The sequence below is a fragment of the Syngnathoides biaculeatus genome, chromosome 4 (assembly GCF_019802595.1).
Source record: "Syngnathoides biaculeatus isolate LvHL_M chromosome 4, ASM1980259v1, whole genome shotgun sequence".
NCBI lineage: Eukaryota > Metazoa > Chordata > Actinopteri > Syngnathiformes > Syngnathidae > Syngnathoides > Syngnathoides biaculeatus.
In genome coordinates, this window is record NC_084643.1 from 26,648,182 (window position 1) to 26,671,745 (window position 23,564).

At 42.8% G+C, this 23,564-nt stretch overlaps 1 protein-coding gene across 4 annotated transcripts in view; it reads left to right on the forward strand.

Moving 5' to 3' along the window:
* Positions 1-9,908: 9,908 nt before the first annotated feature.
* Positions 9,909-23,564, forward strand: part of LOC133499319 (metal transporter CNNM4) — a 45,979-nt gene continuing 32,323 nt past the window's right edge. For all 4 annotated transcript variants that reach the window (XM_061817214.1, XM_061817216.1, XM_061817215.1 and 1 more), the window contains exons 1-2: positions 9,909-10,535; positions 11,688-12,534. In XM_061817214.1, the coding sequence (XP_061673198.1) occupies positions 9,969-10,535; positions 11,688-12,534 (1,414 nt within the window). In that variant the 5' untranslated portion in view covers positions 9,909-9,968. The remainder of the gene's footprint in view (positions 10,536-11,687; positions 12,535-23,564) is intronic.

The following is a 23,564-nucleotide window of genomic DNA, read 5'->3' on the forward strand; positions in this document are numbered from 1 at the left end:
GTTTAACGGAATGCACTGACGACGATGACCTCCCCATCTTAGCATCAATGATGGAATGCAATTAGAAACAGACGTGTCTTATCTCGCTAGTCATATTTCGTTGATACCACCATATATAATGAAACGAGAAACACAAGTACGCGCTGTAACAGCCCGGTTACTGTCGTGCCTAGATGGCGGCCATGTTGGAAAGGTTGACTTTCCCATCATATCCACTGCATCCATCCATCCCTTATCAGAGCCGCTTGTCTTGGGATGTGGGAGGAAACCGGAGCACCCGGAGAAAACCAACGCAAGCATGGGGAGAACATGCAAACTCCACTTAGGCGGGGCCGGGATTTGAACTCCAGACCTCAGAACTGTGTGGTCAATACTGTTCCATCGTGCCACCAATATGAACAATATAAGTGTAATAACATAGTTACTATTTTGACAATGATACAAATTATTATTTAAAATGATGTAAATGAATTATGTTGTAAATATTACATTACATTTTCCAAGCTGCTTATCTCTTGAGTATTAATTTATATAGTTAAACCATCAAGGGAAATGATTTGAAAAGACAATACATGCAATCATATCAAATGATATTTTGTATTTAAACCTTTTTACAATCTATCCATCCATCCATCTATCCATCCATCCATTTTCTTAGCCGCTCATCCTCACAAGGGTCGTGGGAGTGCTGGAGCCTATCTCAGCGGTCAGGAGGCGGGGTACACTCTGAAATGGCTGTCAGCCAATTGCAGGGCACCTAGCGACAAGCAGCCACACTCACAATCACACCTAGGGGCAATTTAGAGTGTCAAGTTAATATTGCATGTTTTTGGGATGTGGGAGGAAACCGGAGTGCCTGGTGAAAACCCACGCAGGCACGGGGAGAACATGCAAACTCCACACAGAGAGGGCTGGGATTGAACTCAGGTCCTCAGAACTGTGAGGCCAACGCTTTCCAGCTGCACCACAGTGCCGCCTTTTTTGCAACCTAATGGGATCCTATACAACTACTATATATAGTACAAACTTTTTTTTCCAATGTAATAATGCTGATAGATGATTTACAGTGTCATAAATGTATTAATTGAACAATATGTTTGTTATTGTGCTTGTATTTGGCAATGGTGTAGAAGTAAAAGGCATCACACTGTTGAGATCATGTTTTGACACCCACACATATAATTTTTTTCACACTAACTGTCCCATTTTATCTGATTGTCTGCTTCACTCTACTAGTTTCCTTTTTGCAGCATTGCTCTGCAGCCTTTCCTTTCCTGTATTGTTACACACAGATGAAAACACATGATTGTTTAAAGCCCAAGTGACATACCTATAAACATTCTAAAATAGATATTGTAATGAAAAATACATATAACATTCACTTCAATGTTTATATGAAAAAATAAATATGAGCGGAGAGCGTGTCATGCATGCGCAAAGTCGCAGATGTCTCACTCAACATTGAAGTGATAGCCATATTGCCTGCAACGTCATCAGCAGATGTCACACTGGTACATTCGGCATTGAAAACACATACTGGCACTTGCTATGGGAGAGGAACAACAGAGATTTTCGGATTTTTCCAACGCCCCTTCTGACATGGTAGCTCTTTTCGAAGAAGAGAACATCTCACAGTCGAGTGAAGAGAAGTGAATATTACTCTATCGTTTCGAGCCATATTTAGGTGATATGCGGATCACTTCTAACTAACAACAGACTCCCCGACAAAAAGACAGTATGTAGTGTACTCAGCCGCGAGCGACGACAACGCCGCAGCCCGGGCACGACGAGCCACGGCGGCCCAGCCGAGCTGGGCCACTTTATGGCGCTGTCGTCGCTTGCGGCTGAGTGCGCCATCGTCGGCGGCGTTGTTAATCGAGATGAACAACAATAACGACAACGGCGTAAAGCAGCCCGGCTCGGCGCCGCAATGAGCCACCCCGACTGAAGCCGTGATCAGCTCATCGCGGCTGGGCTGTGGTGGCTCGTCGCGCCCGATGAACAACGCCAACGGATGAACAACACTATTTTTTTAGTAGCTTTTTATACGCGCCTACCTGTCATTTGGAACCCAGAACGCTCTCGTCCTTTGCACCTGTGCAATCCAATTTTCACGACCAACCGGGTCTTTTGGAAACGTGAAAAGTAAATCCATCTTCCCGAGTGTTGGGACAATATCCAGCAATACAACGAGCTGGCATTTTGGCTAACACGAAGCGCTACCTTCCAGCAGGTAAAACTAGTATAAACACACGAGACCGCCTGAGTGCGCTCCTGCTGATAGCGTCACATCCTGCTTCTTCTCCGAAACAAACCCCTCGAGAGGATATTCATGGCAGGAGTTAAAAAAAGCCATATACATCAAAATCACGCTTTGTGGTGAAAAAGTGAATGGGTCCATTCCGGCTTTTTTTTTTTCTTTAATTGTTTAAATTAAAATCATACTAAAAATCGTGCATTTCATGTCATTAGAGCTTTAAGGATGCCATATTTTGGCTATTTAGAACCCCATAGTATATGGGGAGTACTGTATGTTTAATTATAAACATTTATAAACAGTGGAGCAGAATAATGAGAATCAGAATCATCTGGCCAAGTGTGGAGAACACACAAGGAATTTTCCCCCAGCAGTCAGTGCTGCCCTGGTACGACATACAGAACAGAAAACAGAGAACAAGAAACAACATAGCAACAGGAACAAGACATTTCTATCTATAGGAAATATTCCTTATAAGACGTGCAAGATGTGAAATCTATATAGATAAATGCGTTAACAATGTCAATTGTGCAAAGGGAGCAGTTTAAGTGATAAATTGTATGGTCTGGAAAATAAATAAATATTAAAAAATATATATATTACTCATACTAATACTGATTGGACCAGCAGGGTGTGCGTGAGTGTCCTAACATGGCACAAGGCAGAAAAATAATAGGTTCGATGATCAAGAATTTAATGACTTAATAGCCAGAGGGAAAAAAAAACTGTTCAAATGTCTGCTACTTTTGACTTTCATTGGTCTGTATCGCTCTCCTGACGGAAGGAGCTGTAAGAGCTGGTGGCCAGGATGTGGAGGGTCCGAGAGGATCCTGCCTGCTCTAGACCTAGTTCACGATGCGTGGTAATCAGTTGAGTAATGTAAAAAAGTGCTGCAAGGGTAAAGCGAATACAGTGCTCAAAGTGCAATTTGGTCATGACCATAAATGCAAGTCATGCAAAAAATGCAATTTTTCAAGGACTGTCTGTCGCCATCAAAGATCATTTGGTCCCACTAGACCTCTTGACTGACTTGGACACGCTCATCACTTTTGCCATCAAGATAGATAAAAGGCTCTTAAATTGCGAACTGGACAGAGATCAACAGGAAGCTGCATCATCACGCTCGGAGAACAAGCCTCGGTGACCTGCAGACCAAAGGCAAATCCCTTGTTACCAGCCTCAAGCCACTTGTCAGTGCCACCATGCATAAACCCATGCAGTGACGTTCTCGCCTCTGATGTAATGACGGTGCTTATACTGTGGGAAGTTGGATCATTCCGTTTGCAACTGTCTTGTCATAGTTGCTGGTCCCCCCTAACAAATGGAAGGGAATGGTGAGTTGTATTCTCATTAAGAAAGATCCTACACATGTACTTCCTCAAGTGACACTATGCTCTCCAGATCAAGAAATTCATATGTCAGTAGTCATTGACCCTGGTTCTGACACAAACTTAATCAACCCTCTCCTCATTATGCAAATGCACCTGAGAACTTTTGAAGTGAAACAACATCACAACGCCTATCCTATTCTATTTTTTGGGCAAGATTACTCACCACACCCAAACACTGACCATTCCTGATTCTCACTCAGAACATATGAGTGTTCACATTTTTGACGCTCTGAATTATGACCTTATTTTTGGGAAGCCATGTTTGAAATTACATAACCCACATATTGACTAGTCCTCTGTGTCACGAAACGGGGCTCAAGGGTGGACCCAAATGCACGACTCCAGAGACAGCAGACAGTACAGAGGAAACCTTTATTCGGTCCGAGGTCTGAGATCAGGCAGACAGTCCAAACAATCCGAAGTACTAGTACGGATGGGCTTACGAGGGTGGTCAGTGGACAGGCGTGGGTCGGTGCACGGAGAGCAGAAGTCAGGAAAACAGGAGTGCGGGAACGAGGCATTAAGAACAACGATCTAGCGGAGTATTTGTCGTCCCCGGGTCCTATATGTACTGGGTCTAATCAGTGGTCATGAGGCGCAGGTGTGCCTTCTGATTAGCTGGCCACGCCCAGCCCGGGCTGGAATCCAGGAGCATGACACTCTGGGCATGTTGTCATGGGGCAGCAACTGCGGCCAGACCTGTTTGAGGCCACAATGTAACGTTAAAGGGGAAATCCAGTGCTTTCCATGAACAGTGTATACAATAGGCAATGTAATATGTACCCTATTTTGACAATGTGATGTCAAATCCTCTCTCATTTAATAGTGTTTTGAGAAGATTTTCATCGCCACTTACAAATTTTCAGGGGCGCTGCCATTTTTGCGAGTCACATGACCTACGTGCGCAGATGTGACGTGTACCGTGTTGCAACAAAGGCTCGTTTACATGGGACACCATTTATGCCCAGTGCCAGTCTCGTATTTATCCTCGTCTTTTCTATTGGGTTTAGGGCCGGAGACGGGCTAGGCCACACCAGAACCTTGATATGCTTCTTACGGAGCCACTCCTTGGCTTTCCTGGCTGTGTGCTTCGGGTCATTGTCATTCATCTTCCTCCAAACACGCTTTGTGGAATTATGACCAAAAAGTTCAATTTTGGTCTCATCTGACCACAAATCTTTCTCCCATGACTCCTCTGTATCATCCAAATGGTCATTGGCAAACCTAAGATGGGCCTTGATGTGTGCTGGTTTAAACAGGGGAACCTTCCGTGCCATGCATGATTTCAAACCATGAAGTCTTAGTCACCTTGGAAACGTGGTCCCAGCTCTTTTCAGGTCATTGACCAAGTCCTGTCGTGTAGTCCTGGGCTGATTCCTCACCTTTCTAAAGATCATTGAGACCCCACGAGGTGATATCTTGCATGGGGTTCCACGCCGATTGAGATTGACCGTCATGTTTCTTCCATTTTCTAATGATTGCTCCAACAGTGGACCTTTTTTCTCCAAGCTGCTTGGCAATTTCTCCATAGCCCTTTCCAGCTGTGTGGAGTTGTACAATTTTGTCTCTGGTGTCTTTGGACAGCTCTTTGTTCTTGGCCATGTTACAAGTTTGTGTCTTACTGATTGTATGGGGTGCACAGGTGTCTTTATGCAGCTAACGACCTCACACAGGTGCATCTGATTCAGGATAATACATGGAGTGGTGGTGGACTTTGAAAGGCGGACTAACAGGTCTTTGAGAGTCAGAATTCTAGCTGATAGACAGGTGTTCAAATACTTATTTGCAGCTGTATCACACAAATAAATCGTAAAAAAAATCATACATTGTAATTTCTGGATTTTTCTTTTTATATTATCTCTCTCACAGTGGACATACACCTACGATAAAAAAATTCTGACCCCTCCATGATTTTTAAATGGGAGGACTTGCAATTTACCTGGGTGTTCAAATACTCATTTTCTTCAATGTAACTGAACAGACACAGATGTGCACAAACAATAGACTGACAAGAATTAATTTCTCTAATGATACATATTTGTATTTTTAAAAAAAGTGTCTTCTGCTACTCTGCCATTTAGTGCATACAAATGATGATGGTTGTCCGAATTGAACTACAACAAGGTTTTAGTATGATTTTACCACATTTTGTTGAAACCTCAACGGCGGAATGTTCATTTTAGTGTTCAATGTACAAGTGATGAACACTAAGACGAAAAGTGAAGCCACCATGAGGTATCCAGTGTGTAACTTGACCACAAGAGGGAACCGTGACCCAATCTTTGCCATCCCTCATTTCTGGCGTTATGTTTTTGTCCGATGAAACGCTTGGTGATAGGGTAGGGATTTTAAATGACTTTTAATGTGGTGATTTATCAAAAACACATTCATTTGAAACCATAAAGGGCAAATCTACTGGAAATGATTTTATTAATAAACTGTTCTTTAATCCAAGTCTTAAATAACAATCAAAAGTTCAATAACGGGGTAGGAAATTTAAAATATGTTTAAAATACTGATTAAACTAAATATTTAGGAATTGATTATTCGTATTTTGTCTCCTTGACAATGTCCATCAAAATTAAAATCAAACAATTGTTTTACTTCATACTTTTCTTTCATACTTTCAGCTAGTGTATCGAATTCAGAAGGGAAGGCGTACCTACTATTGTACCCATTCAATATTTAGTATTTAACAAAAAAAAAAAAAAAAAAAAAAGAAATTCAAGATTTCAGTTCAAGCAGTGACATTTGTGGGAAATGTGGAAATTGAATAAAATTGAATAAAAATACTATAAAATATATGAATTGAGTACTAAACAAATTTGACGATAATAGTGTAGGGACAAAGAAGACAAAGAAGAGGAGGAAACCGGATCCAGCGTCAGAAGAAAAAGAGGAATGCACAGAGCCTACAACTGAGTGTAGGGACTTTGAATGTTGGGACTATGACAGGAAAAGCTCAGGAGTTGGTTGACATGATGATTAGGAGAAAGGTTGATATTCTGTGCATCCAAGAGAGCAGGTGGAAAGGTAGTAAGGCTAGAAGTTTGGGAGCAGGGTTTAAATTATTCTACCACGGAGTAGATGGGAAGAGAAATGGAGTAGGGGTTATTTTAAAGGAAGAGCTGGCTAAGAATGTCTTGGAGGTGAAAAGAGTATCAGATCAAGTGATGAGACTAAAATTTGAAATTGAGGGTGTTATGTACAATGTGGTTAGCGGCTATGCACCACAGGTAGGATGTGACCTAGAGTTGAAAGAGAAATTCTGGAAGGAACTAGATGATGTAGTTCTGAGCATCCCAGACAGCGAGAGAGTTGTGATTGGTGCAGATTGTAATGGACATATTGGTAAAGGAAACAGGGGCGATGAAGAAGTGATGGGTAAGTACGGCATCCAGGAAAGGAACTTTGAAGGGCAGATGGTGGTGGACTTCGCAAAAAGGATGGAGATGGCTGTAGTGAACACTTATTTCCAGAAGAGGGAGGAGCATATAGTGACCTACAAGAGCGGAGGTAGAACCACGCAGGTAGATTATATTTTGTGCAGACGATGTAATCTGAAGGAGGTTACTGACTGTAAAGTAGTGGTAGGGGAGAGTGTAGCTCGACAGCATAGGATGGTAGTATGTAGGATGATTCTGGTGGTGGGTAGGAAGATTAAGAAGACAAAGGTAGAGCAGAGAACCATGTGGTGGAAGCTGAGAAAGGAAGAATGTTGTGCGGCCTTCCGGAAAGAGGTGAGACAGGCTCTCGATGGACAACCGAAGCTCCCGGAAGACTGGACGACGACAGCCAAGGTGATCAGAGCGACAGGCAGGAGAGTACTTGGTGTGTCATCTGGTAGGAAAGGGGAGAAGTAGACTTGGTGGTGGAACCCCAAAATACAGGGAGTCATACAAGGAAAGAGATTAGCGAAGAAGAAGTGGGATACTGAGAGGACTGAGGAGAGGCGAAAGGAGTACATCGAGATGCGACATAGGGCAAAGGTAGAGGTGGCAAAGGCTAAACAAGAGGCATATGAAGACATGTACACCAGGTTGGACACGAAAGAAGGAGAAAAGGATCTCTACAGGTTGGCCAGACAGAGGGATAGAGATGGGAAGGATGTGCAGCAGGTAAGGGTGATTAAGGATAGAGATGGAAATGTGTTGACTGGTGCCGGTAGTGTGCTAAATAGATGGAAAGAATACTTTGAGAAGTTGATGAATGAAGAAAATGACAGAGAAGGAAGAGTTGAAGAGGCAAGAGTGAAGGACCAGGAAGTGGCAATGATTACTAAGGGGGAAGTCAGAAAGGCATTACAAAGGATGAAAAATGGGAAGGCAGTTGGTCCTGATGACATACCGGTAGAGGTATGGAAGCAATTTGGAGAGATGGCTGTGGAGTTTTTGACCAACTTATTCAACAGAATACTAGCGGGCGAAAAGATGCCTGAAGAATGGAGGAAAAGTGTTCTAGTTCCCATTTTTAAGAACAAAGGGGATGTTCAGAGCTGTGGGAACTATAGAGGAATAAAGTTGATGAGCCACACAATGAAGTTATGGAAAAGAGTAGTGGAGGCTAGACTCAGGACAGAAGTAAGTATCTGCGAGCAACAGTATGGTTTCATGCCTAGAAAGAGTACCACAGATGCATTATTTGCCTTGAGGATGCTCGTGGAAAAGTACAGAGAAGGTCAGAAGGAGCTACATTGTGTCTTTGTGGATCTAGAGAAAGCCTATGACAGAGTACCAAGAGAAGAACTGTGGTACTGCATGCGTAAGTCTGGTGTGGCAGAGAAGTATGTTAAAATAGTACAGGACATGTATGATGGCAGCAGAACAATGGTGAGGTGTGCCTTAGGTGTGACAGAGGAATTTAAGGTGGAGGTGGGACTGCATCAGGGATCAGCTCTGAGCCCCTTCCTGTTTGCAGTGGTAATGGATAGGCTGACAGATGAGGTTAGACTGGAATCCCCCTGGACCATGATGTTCGCAGATGATATTGTCATATGCAGTGAAAGCAGGGAGCATGCAGAGGAACAATTGGAAAGATGGAGACATGCACTGGAAAGGAGAGGAATGAAGATTAGCAGAAGTAAAACAGAATATATGTGCGTGAATGAGAAAAGTAGAGGGGGAAGAATGAGGCTACAGGGAGAAGAGATAGCGAGGGTGGATGACTTCAAATACTTGGGGTCAACAATACAGAGCAATGGAGAGTGTGGTCAGGAAGTGAAGAAACGGGTCCAAGCAGGTTGGAACAGCTGGCGAAAGGTGTCTGGTGTGTTATGTGACAGAAGAGTCTCTGCTAGGATGAAGGGCAAAGTTTACAAAACAGTGGTGAGGCCGGCCATGATGTACGGATTAGAGATGGTGGCACTGAAGAAACAACAGGAAGCTGAACTGGAGGTGGCAGAAATGAAGATGTTGAGGTTCTCGTTCGGAGTGACCAGGTTGGATAGGATTAGAAATGAGCTCATTCGAGGGACGGCCAAAGCTGGATGTTTTGGAGACAAGATTCGAGAGAGCAGACTTCGATGGTTTGGACATGTTCAGAGGCGAGAGAGTGAGTATATTGGTAGAAGGATGCTGAGGATGGAGCTCCCAGGCAAAAGAGCGAGAGGAAGACCAAAGAGAAGGTTTATGGATGTGGTGAGGGAAGACATGAGGGCAGTTGGGGTTAGAGAGGAAGATGCAGGAGATAGGCTAAGATGCCAAAAGATGACACGCTGTGGCGAACCCTAACGGGACAAGCCGAAAGGAAAAGAAGAAGAAGAAGAAGTGTAGGGACAACCCCCCCCCCCCAAATTAGCTGAGTTATGTAAATGACATTAATTAATTTATACCATTACTAATTTGAAGTACAGTACTGTATTATTATTTCAACGAGGATTTAAAATGACGCTATGTGCTTGCAGACACCTAGTCCACCCATCCATCCCTTTTTCTGAACATGTCATTCTCATTCGGGTCACGGGCGTGCTGGAGCGCTTCCCGGCTGAGTGTGGGAGCGAGAAAGGCGGGGTACACCCTGAAGTGGTCGCCAGCCAAACGCACTCACATTCACACCTACGGGCAATTTAGAGGGGCCAAATACCCCTACCGTGCATGTTTTGGGGGGGTTATGGGAGATAATCGGAGCACGGCACAAAATCCAATGGGTTTAAAAAGCAAAACTTCACGGCGAGGGCGGCTCGGTCAAGGTTTTCGCGGTGACGTTACAGCATCTTATTGGCCAGCTTCGACATATGGAAATTAGCAAACGAGAAGGGTGACGTCAGTTCCCCGCTGCCCTCCCTCCTCCTACACAGTTGACAGTCAGTGAGCGAAACAAACATGGCGACGGCGTCGAGCGGACGCGGGTTTCTGCGAACTTTATTGCTCTTTACTCACCTCGCGGCGGGCGTCCGGGCCGAGGTGGCGTTGGCAGAGCCGCGGACAGCCACGCGGATCCTCGGCATGCGGCTGGAACGCAGCGACACGCCGGCCGTGACCACCGAGCGTGGGGTGATCCAGGTAACTGAGGGCAGCGACATCCTGGTCCGGTTCTACGGGCTCCACTTATTCCCGAACAGCTCCGCGCTGGTCCGCTTCACCGAGCTTTACTCCAGCGAGGCGGAGGACGATGCCCACGGCGCCGTGGAGGTGCCTCTCAATCGGACGTGCCCGGAACACAGCAAGGACTTGGTGGTGAAGGGCACCATGAGTGTGAGTAACCGCAACACGTCCGGGTTGGCCACCGTCACCGTCAAGCAACTCCGCAAGAGCGAGGTCGTCAAGGTGTTCGCCCTATGCGTGCGGGACCCCCTGGACCCCCCGGACGTGTGGACCCTCTTGGACGAACGGGACGGCCGGGTGCGCGTGGTGGAGGTGAAGAAGTCCCTGCTCCCCGTGTGGCTTCAGGTGAGTCACAGGTGATCAAAAGTACTCGCACTGTCTACTTAACCAGAAGTACCGATGCTTGTGTGGTAAAAAGGTAAGAGTGGTAAAAGTACGAAAAGTTGAATCGACTCTTTTGCTTCATTAAAAAGAAATGGTACAATCTGTGACCCGTACTGAAGGACAAAAGTAAAAAGTGTCCCTGTCAGTTGAACACCATACCCGTTTTGATTGCTCGGCACAAAGTTGAAAGAAAAAAAAAAAAAAAAAAAAAAATTATATATATATATATATATATATATATATATATATATATATAATATATATATATATATATATATACTGCTCACATCGTCAAGTTAATTCTAAGTCAAGCCTATTTAATAAATCACTAAAGAGTCTCAAAGGGCTTCATATCACCACAGTTCACAATAATCACCAGCAAAGCCTGGTTGAGCTTCCTGTCTGGACAGGGGAAAATCCTGAGAAAATCCAATGTGGGTGCAAAAAAGGAAGAAACCTTGAGAAGGTATTATAGATGCCCCTTCCAAGATGACCAGGCTGCAATTGATACTTAGTAGGCAACGTTTATCAGAAGATTTGGTGCTGTATAATTGTTGTTAGAAGAAAACTTTAAGTCCATTTAATGAACTGAAGAGCTGCAGGTAGGCTACTCCAGGGAAGAGGTTCTTTCCGGTCAGTCGATGTAGAATCCTCCACAGCACTGCATCTGAGGAAGATGTCTTCCTCAGATTTTGTCCCCCTTTGTTGATGACGACTATATTAATACTAAGTCTTAATTCTAAATGTCAACGATTCTACAGGGGTAGCCACTCTAATTCACACGAAAAGGAAAAAAGAAACACGGCATAGCTTTTGCAATGACTGCGAGATAAAGAAGAGGGTTTAAATACAAATTCTGATTCAGGTAACGCTGGAAATAAATCAAACCACTATTGTGTAAAAGATTAAAACATTCAACAGTTGGACATGTATGTTTAAATGTTACAAAAGCTCAAAAATATTTTCACCTGTAAGGGATCCTGAAATGTAATTATAAATCCCAATCACCCCAACATTAGTCTTTATCTGTTTTCAAATGATTGTAAAAAGTAAGAGGCAGTCAGAAAGCACAATAAGCACACATTTGCACTTGCTTTCTTTCCACCACTGCAGGTGATTATCATCTCGTTTTTGCTGGTCCTGTCGGGCATGTTCAGTGGGCTAAACCTGGGCCTTATGGCTCTGGACCCCATGGAGCTGCGCATCGTGCAGAGTTGCGGCACTGAAAAGGAGAAGAAATACGCCCGCAAAATCGAGCCCATCCGCCGCAAGGGCAACTACCTCCTCTGCTCGCTCCTCCTGGGGAACGTTCTGGTGAACACCACACTCACAATCTTGCTGGATGACCTAACCAAGTCGGGCGTGGGCGCAGTGGTAGCCTCCACGGTGGGCATCGTGATCTTTGGAGAGATTGTGCCCCAAGCATTGTGCTCACGCCACGGCCTGGCGGTAGGTGCCAACACCATCCTGGTCACCAAGCTGTTCATGCTGCTCACCTTCCCGCTGTCATGGCCCATCAGCAAGCTGCTGGACTGTGTGCTGGGCCAGGAAATCGGCACTGTCTACAACCGTGAGAAGCTGGTGGAGATGCTGAAGGTCACGGAGCCCTACAATGACCTGGTGAAGGAGGAACTAAACATGATCCAGGGGGCGTTGGAGCTCCGCACCAAGACGGTGGAGGACGTGATGACGCCACTCGGCAACTGCTTCATGATCCACAGCGATGCTGTGCTAGACTTCAACACCATGTCGGAGATCATGGAGAGCGGCTACACGCGCATCCCTGTTTACGAGGGCGAGCGTTCCAACATTGTGGACGTGCTTTTTGTCAAGGACCTGGCCTTCGTCGACCCGGATGATAGTACCACGCTTAAGACCATCACCAAGTTCTACAACCACCCAGTGCACTTTGTCTTCCATGACACCAAGCTGGACTCCATGCTGGAGGAGTTCAAGAAAGGTTAGTGTGGGGGGCTAGGGGCATGGAGATAATTCTGTTACACAGTCAAACTGTGGCTGTTTTTACATGTTAACGGTTTCGGCGCGCTTCCAGTCTCCTTCTGATAAGTCATGGCACATGGCTAGCTGTAACCGCGCAGCTAGCAATTTACTTAACCAACCAATTAACTGGGGCAAGACCGTAATCACCCATTTGGGTTAGTAGTCAAATCAATGACATTATGGTTGCAAGTAACAAACATTTGAAGAAGGTTAATTGATTAACCTGACAAAAAAAAAATCCATCCCTGTATTGGGAAAAAAAGGGATCGTTCAGACTAACACTGCAAACAAATCACAAACTGATTATGATTCAGTCACTGGTTTGGTCCATAACATGTCAGAAAATAGGGAGAAATGCCGATCTTGGTTTTAAAGTAAAAGCAGATTTTTGCAAAAGTCCTATTTTGAGCAATCTAAATCACATTTATTCCCTGCATTTTTCTCTGAACCAGTGACAATTTGACTCAGGCGCTTTCCATGCTTTCATGCAACATAGAATTTGCAGTCCTAAGTATTCGTTTGTACCTAATAAAGCATCAAGTGTGTGGCTTCCACATGGATTAAAACCTGAGATTAGGAGTCGCACGCATGCCTCCACGTGTGCAAATAACTGTTGAGAAAATGTTCCGTTTCTTTGTGAGAGAACCAGAACCTGCTTCTTTTGAACTTTAATTACTACTTCCAATTTAGATTAGTCAGGTACAGAGGTGGCAAAAGTACTCACACTCTGTACTTAAAGTACTGATACTATATCAACTGATAAAGAGAAATGCACTTTAACTACCTGCTTCCCTCTACCTTACCTACTCTGTTGCGCCATCGTAGGTAATGCCCACAGATTCACATTCCTTCGAGTCCCTGTTGTCCCTCTTTTTCATTCTTCTCTCAATCGCACACATGCGAACGCACACATGCAAATTGTTTGTTCTCCACGCGTGATGCCTTCTTTTACTTCCCTGCACACACAGATGCACTTCCTCTTTGTCTTCCCAGTCAGACATCTTGTCTCAGGTCTCTGTTCAAATCGGCCGTAGGGGGTGTAGCAGCAGTTGTGGTTCAGAGGAGTTTCTTCCTGTCGTGTGTCACAGTGGCTGCTGCTGCTGCTGCTGTTGTTGTTGAGTGCGAGGTGGCAGCGGGCCAACAAAAGCTCTGCGGCCCATCTCAGGCTGTCGAGGCGGGAGGGAGTGATGACACACAAAAAACTGACAGTGGTGGGGAGGGCCTGGGTACTCTTAAGAAAGTCACCAATTCAATCAATATTAATTCTTTAGGTTGAGATTTGATTCAGAATTTATTTAAATGCTTTGACGGCGTTTCAGTAAGAATTTGAAATAGAGAAATGGAGAAAGTACTTTACTGTGACGGTTGTCAAGATTTATTTTCATGGACATGAACATATGAGGTTTGTTACAAAATACCTTACATTTGTCTATTTCCTTCGTTTCGTGGACTCGCACACAAATGACAGATGTCAGAGTTGAAAGTTGAAGGTGCTGGGAGGCTTCATGTTTGGTTGAAAGTGAGCTCTCTCCAAACAATCGGAATTACATCCATGGACATGAGGTGACCAGATTCAGAGGATTTGCTGAGTCGCTATTGAATTGGGTGGGACTAGAGCTGTAATTAACAATTAATTTTATCAATCTGTTAACCCTTTAATCAAATTTATATGTGAAGATCCATCCATCTCTTTTCTTAACTGCTTATCCCCTCAAGGGTCGCAGGAGTGCTAGAGCCTATTCCAGCTGTCAACGGGCAGGAACCCTGATAGTTGCTAGCCAATCGCAGAGCACATGGAAAGAGACAACAATCCCACTCACAATCACACCTCGAGTCAATTTAGAGTGTCCAATTAATGTCGCATTTTTTTGGAATGTGGGAGAAAACCGCAGTGCCTGGGGAAAATCCATACAGGCACAGGGAGAACATGCAAACTCCAAACAGGCGGGGCCGGGATGGAACCATGGACCTCAGAACTGTGAGGCCAATGCTTTACAGCTGCCCTACCGTGTCACCTCCTTTGAATATATGTTTAAAATTAATAAGGATTCAAAACACACCAGTGTGAAGTTTGTATGTTCTCTCCCTGCCTTCATGGATTTTCTCCGGGAACTCCCCTTTCCTCCCACATCCCAAAAACATCCACGGTAGGTTAATTGAAGACTCTAAATTGCCCATATGTGTGAATAGCTGTTTATATGTGCCCTGTGATTGGCAGGCAATCTGTTCAGGCTGTACCCTGCCTCCTGCCCGAAGATTGTTGGGATGGGCTCCCCGATCCTTGAGGATAACGGGCTTCAGAAAATAGATGACTGTATTTATTGAGGTCATTTGCATGCTTTTCTAATTTATTTATTTTTTTAATTTAATCTAGTCAAACATAGAATATGATGTTTAAATTAAAGAGTGGTTATGTTACAATTAAAATTTGTTTATTACTATTACTGATTTAGAAGTCATTTTCAGAATCTAATATGTATTTACGTTATTTGGATAATCTAAATTGCCCTTAAGTGTGATTGTGAGTGTGATTGTTGTCTGTCTCGATGTGCCCTGCCATTGGCTGGCAACCAGTCCACAGTATACTCCGCCTCCTGCCTGATGATAGCTGGGATATGCTCCAACACTCCTGAATGTTGGTTCATCCATTTCCTTTCTCGTATTGCAATTGCAGAGAAATTAATAATGTGAAGATAACGCGATACAGATTACATAATCCCCAATGCATTGTGGTAAGAAGGGTCTGTGATACAAAGCGATATTGGTGTCAAGATCTTATCGACGGTTGGCTGTGCTAAGAACAATACAATGACTCATGATGTTTTTTAATGTAACTCAAAACACGATACTGTTATGATTTTTGACCAATGCTAATATCATGATAGACCCATAAATGATCCATTTGGGGGGAAGAACATCTACAACATGCTGTGATAACATGTATTTGAAAATGGAAAATTTTATAATTTATTAAAAGTAAATACAGTGGTGCCTTGGTTCTAGAAGAGAATCCGTTCCAGAAGGCTAGTTGAAAACCAAAACGTTCAAAAACTGAAGCATGTTTTCCCATTACACTGAATGGAAAACAAAATAATGCGTTCCAAGCCTAAAAAAAGTTTTTTAAAGCAATTTTTTTTAGCTTTTCCTGATAATAAACGGCATAGTAGAAATGCATGTACAGTTTAAATACTTTATATCATTAAATCATTTAAGAAATATATTTATTTTTTGCTTAAAATATATGCTTTAGCCTAGTAGAGTACGGTAGGCTGGGAGTGCATTGCCGTATCTGTAGCGACTCAGCCCCCGGCCTTGTAAACCTTTTTTTATTAACAAAAGTGCAAAATAACTTTAAACAAGCAATAATGAGGTGGAAAGAAACAAATTAAAACAATTTGGTTATTTGCACAGAAAGTACGTAACGTAAAAAACAAACAAACTTGCAACTAGATGTTAATGGGACAAAAGAAAAAGCAATGTAAAACAACAGTTTCAGATGTCTTCGGTAGGGGTGACTCGACCCTTTTTCACAAAGAACGAATCTAATGTTTGTTTCTGCTGTCTTTTAAGCACTTTTCTGAAGTAGCTCATAACGTCATTAAAATTTTCCACTGCTCTGCAACATTCACCGTTATTCAAGTGATGAAGTTGTACAAAATTATGGATGTCGTTTCATTTAGCGCAGATAGCTTTAATATCGGCACTTGAAACATCCTTCCTAACTTCCTCCAAAATCTATGGCCTCTACTTGGTCAACACGGTTGCTCCTTTAGCAACATCACTTGGTTTGAGGGCATCCTTGTGTTTCAGAATGGTGCTGGTCGTCGTTTTCGCCATGCCATACTTCTTTGATAGCTCAAAAACACGCAGACCAGATTCGTGCTCAGCTATCAAATTCTTCTTGAAGTCGACAGTTTTACGCACCACTTTCTTTTTTTTCCAGCACCAGCAGTTCCACTTGCCTTCTTTGGAGCCATGATCGGGGGTTAATGTTGCTCAATTTGAAGAAGTCACTACAGTACTGGGAAACGTCCGCGAGCAGAGGAGTGTGTGAGTCAACTGGTTGCGTCGCACGCGTTCGTGCGCGCTACATCTTTTCAGTTTTTTTCAGAGGTGCCTTCAAAAACACAATAACAAATCGTCTTGGGTCAACTGGTCGGGGTGTTCGAATACCGATTTTTGTTCGAAAACCAAAGCAAAAAAATTTCAAAGTTTTCATCCAAAAACCGATTTGTACGAAAACCAAGACGTTTGAAAACTGAGGTACCACTGTATTTTTGATAGGCTCACTACCGAAAGGAATGTGTATTTATTTATTTATTTTAAAAAGGACAACATAAGTTAACAATAAATGTGACAAATAAGGTATATGTTCAAGACGCATTGTTAACAAAATAGAAACGATGACCTTTAACAATTGATGTAATTATTGACCCCCCCCAAAAAAAAAAAAAAATCCACATTGCATTGTTGGGAATCATACGGCTTGACCTCATCTATGCTTTTTTTTTCAATTGGCAGCTCACTTTGTGAACAATCATACAAATAGTTGTCAACCGTGCGCTGTCTGGGCTCCCTGTTTGTTACAATCTGGTTAAATCTGTGTGGTGTTCTCAAGAATCAGTTTTGTAGTGTACTGTACTTCTACTTTTAATCACTTTATTTACCAGTCGATCAGCACACAGCTAGCATCTGTTTGACATGAAGCTACATTCTTCGTCCTTTTCTTCCCCACTTTTTGACATATTTTTACATTGTTCCCTAGTGTTCCAACCAAAGCCCCCTCTGGATGATTGGCTTTTAAAGAGCAAAAATTTTGATCAACCCCCTAATTTTCTCATTATGGTTCAGTGCACTTGTTTATCAAATTTGTTTTGATAAATAAATCCATCCATCCATTTTCTGTACCATTTATCCTCACTTGGGTCAAGGGCGTACTGGAGCCAATCCCACCGGGTGAGAGGTGGGGTCCACCTTGAACTGGTCGGCAGCCAGTCGCAGGGCACATACAGTATAAACAAACAACCATTCACACTCACATTCACACCCACAGATAATTTAGAAACTGAAAAAGACTCAAACGTGTGGGACTTGTGATTTTATTTGAGACTTGCATGTCTTAACTTGTAACTTGACTGTGGACTTGAGGGCAAAGACCTACTTGTGACTTGCAAAGCAATAGTTTTTGTCCCACCTCTGGCTGTTACTGTTGTATTTGGAAAGATCTTTGTACCTTTTGAATTATTTTGTCACTTAGTGACAAAGTCGAGGGTGTCTGACACCTTGCCACATGAAGTGTAAAAAGGCGTCAACACACACAGGATAGCAACACATTTAGTGGCTAAAAAGTCTGCCAGGGTTTTGTGATACTAAAAAGGAGAGATAATTTCAAAAACTTTTTACACCTATAACTAGACCTGTCACAATAATTTTTAGAATGTTGTATTTCCCCTGAAGCTGTCATGATAAATGATAGTATCATTATATATTTTTTAATTTTAAGTGCCTCTGATCTTACTGTGCAAGCCGTAGGGCCGGACGATCATGGGAAAAAATATTTAATATTGAAATCAGGATTAATAAATTATAATAAATCATTCATATCCAAACTTAGTATTTATTTAACTTCCAAAACTCAAATGTGTATATATAACTTAAGAGAACAACCATAAATCAGAATAAGAATCAGCTTTATTGGCCAAGTATTTAACAACATACAAGGAATTTGTCTCCGGTAGTTGGTGCTGCCCCAGTACGACATACATGTTTAGTACGAAGAACAGAAAAAACAAACTAGCAAGAACAAAGGATAATAGACAGTCAAATAATTTTTTCCTTATAAGAACTCATAGTTGTGCAAGAATGCAGTCTTCTAGAATTTAGAGCAGTTAGAGTGCCCATTAAAGCGATACTCCAGTGTGCAAAGGGTGTCAAGCTTTAAGGAGTGCATGCAGTTTAAAGTGACAAGATGTGCAATAGTATACAGTAATATTAATACTGATTGCCCCAGCAGGGTGTGACAACAACTCAAGGCAGAAAACTGGCACCATGTTGCAGTGGAATTCATATTGGTAATCTTAATTGACCTAAAGCAGCCCTCATTTTAGTCAGATTTCATGTGTGTCATGGTGGAAAAAAAAGCCTTTTTATACTAAGCCATGCATGTATCTGGTGCGCCTTGGCCTCTTTGGGGCAGTGTGGTGCGATGCATCCATGGAGCTGCATATTTTACAGCAAGCTGAAAAAAAGAGCAGAAGAAAACAGTAAAATGTTATTAAACTCATTCACAGATTGGGAAGAAAATTTGGCTGTGAGTATTGGAAATCACCTGTCTGCATGTTATTACAACTTTTGTATCTGAATATTCAATATTCAAAGGTAAATCCCTCACGTGATCTAAAATCTATCACCTCGCCCGTCAATTGCCATTTTTCCATTGACTGTTCATTTTAGCTAGCGGTTTCGAATGTATTTAAATTTATCCATTCATCCATTTTCTGAGCCCCTTATCCTCACAAGGGTTGCGGAAGTGCTGAAGCCTATCCCAGCTAACTTCAGGCAGAAGGCAGGGTACACCGTGAACTGCTTGTCAGCCATTCGCTTGGGCACGTAGAAACAAACAAGCATTCACACTCACAATCACACCTAAGGGCAATTTAGAGCCCAATAGATGCATGTTTTTGGGGCAGGCACGTGGAAAACATGCAAACTCCACACAGGCAGGGCCGGGATTTGAACCCCGGGCCTCAGAACTGTGAGGCTAACGTGTTACGCCACAGTGTTGCCTCTTCAAATTTATAATCTGTGCAATTCATTGTGATATACATTGAGTTTGAGTAAACTCCAACTGCGTTGTCAATAAACAGCGTAAAACACACTCAGAGGGCAGAAGAACATGCTGTCACACGTTTGCTGCAAGCAACACAGGGTGCGTTCAGGGTACTTTTACAATGGAGGAACTTCCACACACAACCCACGCCAAGGCACATGAATTGTTTTTATTCTATCCTCCATCCATTCATTTTTTACACCACTTGTCTTCACTAGGGTCACGGGTATGATGTAGCCTACCCCAGCCAACTGCAGGTCACATATAAACTAACAACCATTTGAACCCACATTCACATTCTCCTGTCAAATTAGAGTATACAATCAACCCACCATGCAATTTTTTGGAATGTGAGAGGAAACCGGATTGCCTGGAGAAAACCCACGCAGCCAAGGGGATAACATGTAAACTACACACAGGTGAGCCTGGGTTTGAACCCAGGTCCTCAGACGTTTGAGGCGGATATGCTAACCAGTCGCCCATGGTGCTCCTTTTTCTAATATTATAACATTTTTATGGTTTTGAGAAGCCAAAATAAACATCACAAATTTTGATTTAATCATCTAGCTCTAGTGAGTCGCACACCAGCACAACCATCACAACAATGAGAATTGATCTATTCCGGAAAACTATTGTTAACTTTATTTATCGAACAATAAGTCCTTGTGGCGCAGCTGTTAAGCGTTAGCCTCACAGTTCTGAGGACCCGGGTTCAATCCCGGCCCTGCCTGTGTGGAGTTTGCATGTTTTCCCCGTACCTGCGTAGGTTTCCTCCGGGCACTCTGGCTTCCTCCCACATCCCCAAAACATGCACCATTAATTGGACACTCTAAATTAGGTGTGATTGTGAGTGTGACTGTCGTCTGTCTCGATGTGCCCTGCAATTGGCTGGCAATCTGTTAAGGGTGTACCCTCCCTTCTGCCCGGTGACAGCTGGGATAGGCTTTAGCACTCCTGCAACCCTTGTGAGGATAACCGGCTTAGAAAATGGATAGATGGATATTTTAGTTCAAGCAGTGAAAATCACAGGAAATGTGGCAATAAAAAAATTCAACAAAAGATCGGAAATAAGTACTAAAAAATAGACGATAATAGTGTAGGGACACCCCCAAAAATGAGCAGGTTTATGTATATGGAATTCATGAATTTATAACACTCTCAATTTGAAGTACAGTATTACTGGTTCAGCAAAGATTTAAAATGACAGCTGGGATGGGCTCCAGCACTCCCGCGACCCTTGTGAGGATAAGCGGCTAAGAAAATGGATGGATGGATAAGTCAACCTAATTATTGTGAGGGCCCTACTTTTATGTGACTTACGACCTGTACAATACAATAAAAAAAAATTTAGAGAGAAGCAAAATCAAACAACTAAGAGAGCCTACCCATCTAATCAGAGCCACTTTCAGTGGTAGCTGGTGTATGGAGACTGGCTCTCAATTAACATGCATTTGAATGTGATTAATTGCTTCTGAACACAGCCATATACCCTGTTTTAGTAGAGAGTAAGCCTGGTCAGTTCACTGTGTATTTGATGGGTGGCTCGGACTCCCTGGTGGAGTCTCAAATTCCATACTTTGCTGCTCAGCGTCCGTTACCTTGGTGACGGCGTCCAACACAAAGGCTTCTGCTTGGGCGTTCAGAACTACCAGATGACCTTCTGAGATGCCTAAATCCTGCCATTAGCTGTTATGAAATCTTAATGGTGCTGGCAGGGAGTAACAGCAGGAGACGCAGACGTCCAAGTGGCGCAACCGCCAAAAGGTCATACAGTAGAGCGATGGGTACCTAACAAATGGGCATAGAATTCCCACAAAATTATCCTGACATACGATCTTTCAGCTCAGTGAGCATCTAAAGAAGATGTTTTTGGAAAAGTATCATTATAATCATAGCCATCCAGTTGCTCAGTACAGATTGTTTGGGCGACTGCTGTGGGTGTTTGAATGAATAGCTCCAAGATGATATATTTCCCTCCATCCATCCATCCATCTATCCATCCATTTTCTTTGCTGCTTATCTTCATAAGGGTCACGGGGAGTGCTGGAGCCTATCCCAGAGGTCAACGGCCAGGAGGCATGGTACACCCTGAACTGGTTGGCAGCCAATTGTAGGGCACATAGAGACAAACTCACAATCACACCTAGGGGCAATTTAGACTGTCCCATTAAGGTTGCATGTTTTTGTGATGTGGGAGGAGTCTGGAGTGCCTGGAGGAAACCCACGCAGGGATGGGGAGAACATGCAAACTCCCCACAGGCGGGGCCGGGATCGAATCTGGGTCCTCAGAACTGTGAGGCCAACGCGTTACCAGCTGATCCACCGTGCCGCCCCATACTCTCATAATAAACAGTTTTTAATGCCACTGAAATTGTGAAAAATAAGGTCTGGCCATATTATTTTGCTTTTAAATCATTGTTGTTATTTTTATGGTTATTGTTATTATGATTAATAATTTCCCATTTTGTTTCTCAATTAGCTTGTTTTTCTCACTCTGTGAAATGGATTCCCCCTGTAGCTCATCCAGTTTCACAGGGATTAATATTCCTATTGACAATAGAATCAGAATTCCAGTAAATTTTTTACCATGTATACCTGTCATACCAGAAAAATGTTCTGCCTGCATATACTTCTTTTCGACATAAATGCATCGTAATGTAATTGTTTACGCACACCGTAATTATTGCAGCTCCGGATGGAGCTTGTATGCAATGTAGATCTTGTTTTTATCTACCTAAAAGTTGCTTTAGGCAGGTGTTGTTTTTTTTTTTTTAATTAAACATTAAAATAATCCTAACTACAGTGCTGAATAGACGACGGACCTCCATCTCTATAGATGATGTAATTTTCACAAGGACGTGATTATGTATCATGGCTCTTTCCATTCAAATGTAATGCACGTCATGTCTATACCCGATCAGAATAGATCATGTCACATGGAAACAGTTGACCAGAGATCTTCAGTTGGAATTATTCAAATCAGAATGGCAAAAAAAAGTCTAAGTGTAAAACCAGCTACTGCGTGGTAGGTTTACTGCACGCAAGCCCTTTCCCTGTCCATCAATTATACGTTGACGTTCCCTGTAGTTAACTGCTAGCTAAATTATGTGCCACAAAGGTTAATGGAAGATAATAGAAGAGATGGAGAAGTTACTGGAGAATTACTCAGTCAAATCATGGAGGTTTAACACTTCCTCCTTCCCTGTCAAGTTCCTCCGAAGCGATCACACCCTGATTAAAACGCTAAATGATAAACATTCAAACTGCTTTAAGTTGATTTTTTTTTTTTTTCATTTAAATACAGGGTGTACATGTTTTTACATTAATAGGAATTAAAATGGAAATTTTACAATTTGGAGGTTGGGAACGAATTAAACTCATGTACATTTCCTATGTGGGAAAAATATTTTGGAGGTTGAACAAATCGAACTTTGAACACTTCACAAGAACGAATTATGTTTGAACTCCAATGTTCCACTGTACTGAAAGAATTGACACTTTTAAGAACAAACTTTTTGGTTGAAACAAGAGCCCTCCATTTCTTTTGATATGTTCACTCAAATTGAATAAGACGGCTATTTTAGCTTTTCAAGTTAGCTGCCACTTCTAAAATGTGATCAAACGATTGCAGGAAAAAAATATTTCAGGAGAAATAAAGCAACGATCGGGCAGCATGGTGGGTCAACTGGAAAGCGTTGGTGTCACAGTTCTGAGGTCGCAAGTTCAATCCCGGACCCACCTGTGTGGAATTTGCGTGTTCTCCCATGCCTGCTTGGGTTTTCTCTGAGCACTTCGGTTTCCTCCCACATCCCAAAAACATACAGTATTAATTGGACACTCTAAATTGCCCCGAGGTGTGATTGTGAGTGCGACTGTTGGTCTCCACGTGCCCTGCAATTGGCTGGCAACCAGTTCATGGTGTACCCTGCCTCTTGCCCATTGATAGCTGGGATAGGCTGCAGCACTCCCCACGACCATTGTGAAGATAAGCAGCACTAAAATCAGAAATGTGAAGTTTGTGAAATATTTTGGAAATTGTATTTTAAAATGATTTTGCACAGGTAAGCCTTAACAAAACTTAAGAATGTCGTAGTGGTTTGATCATAGAATGGATTAATTGTACCTCCATAGCTTCCTGCGGGATAAAACTTTTGGGGGTC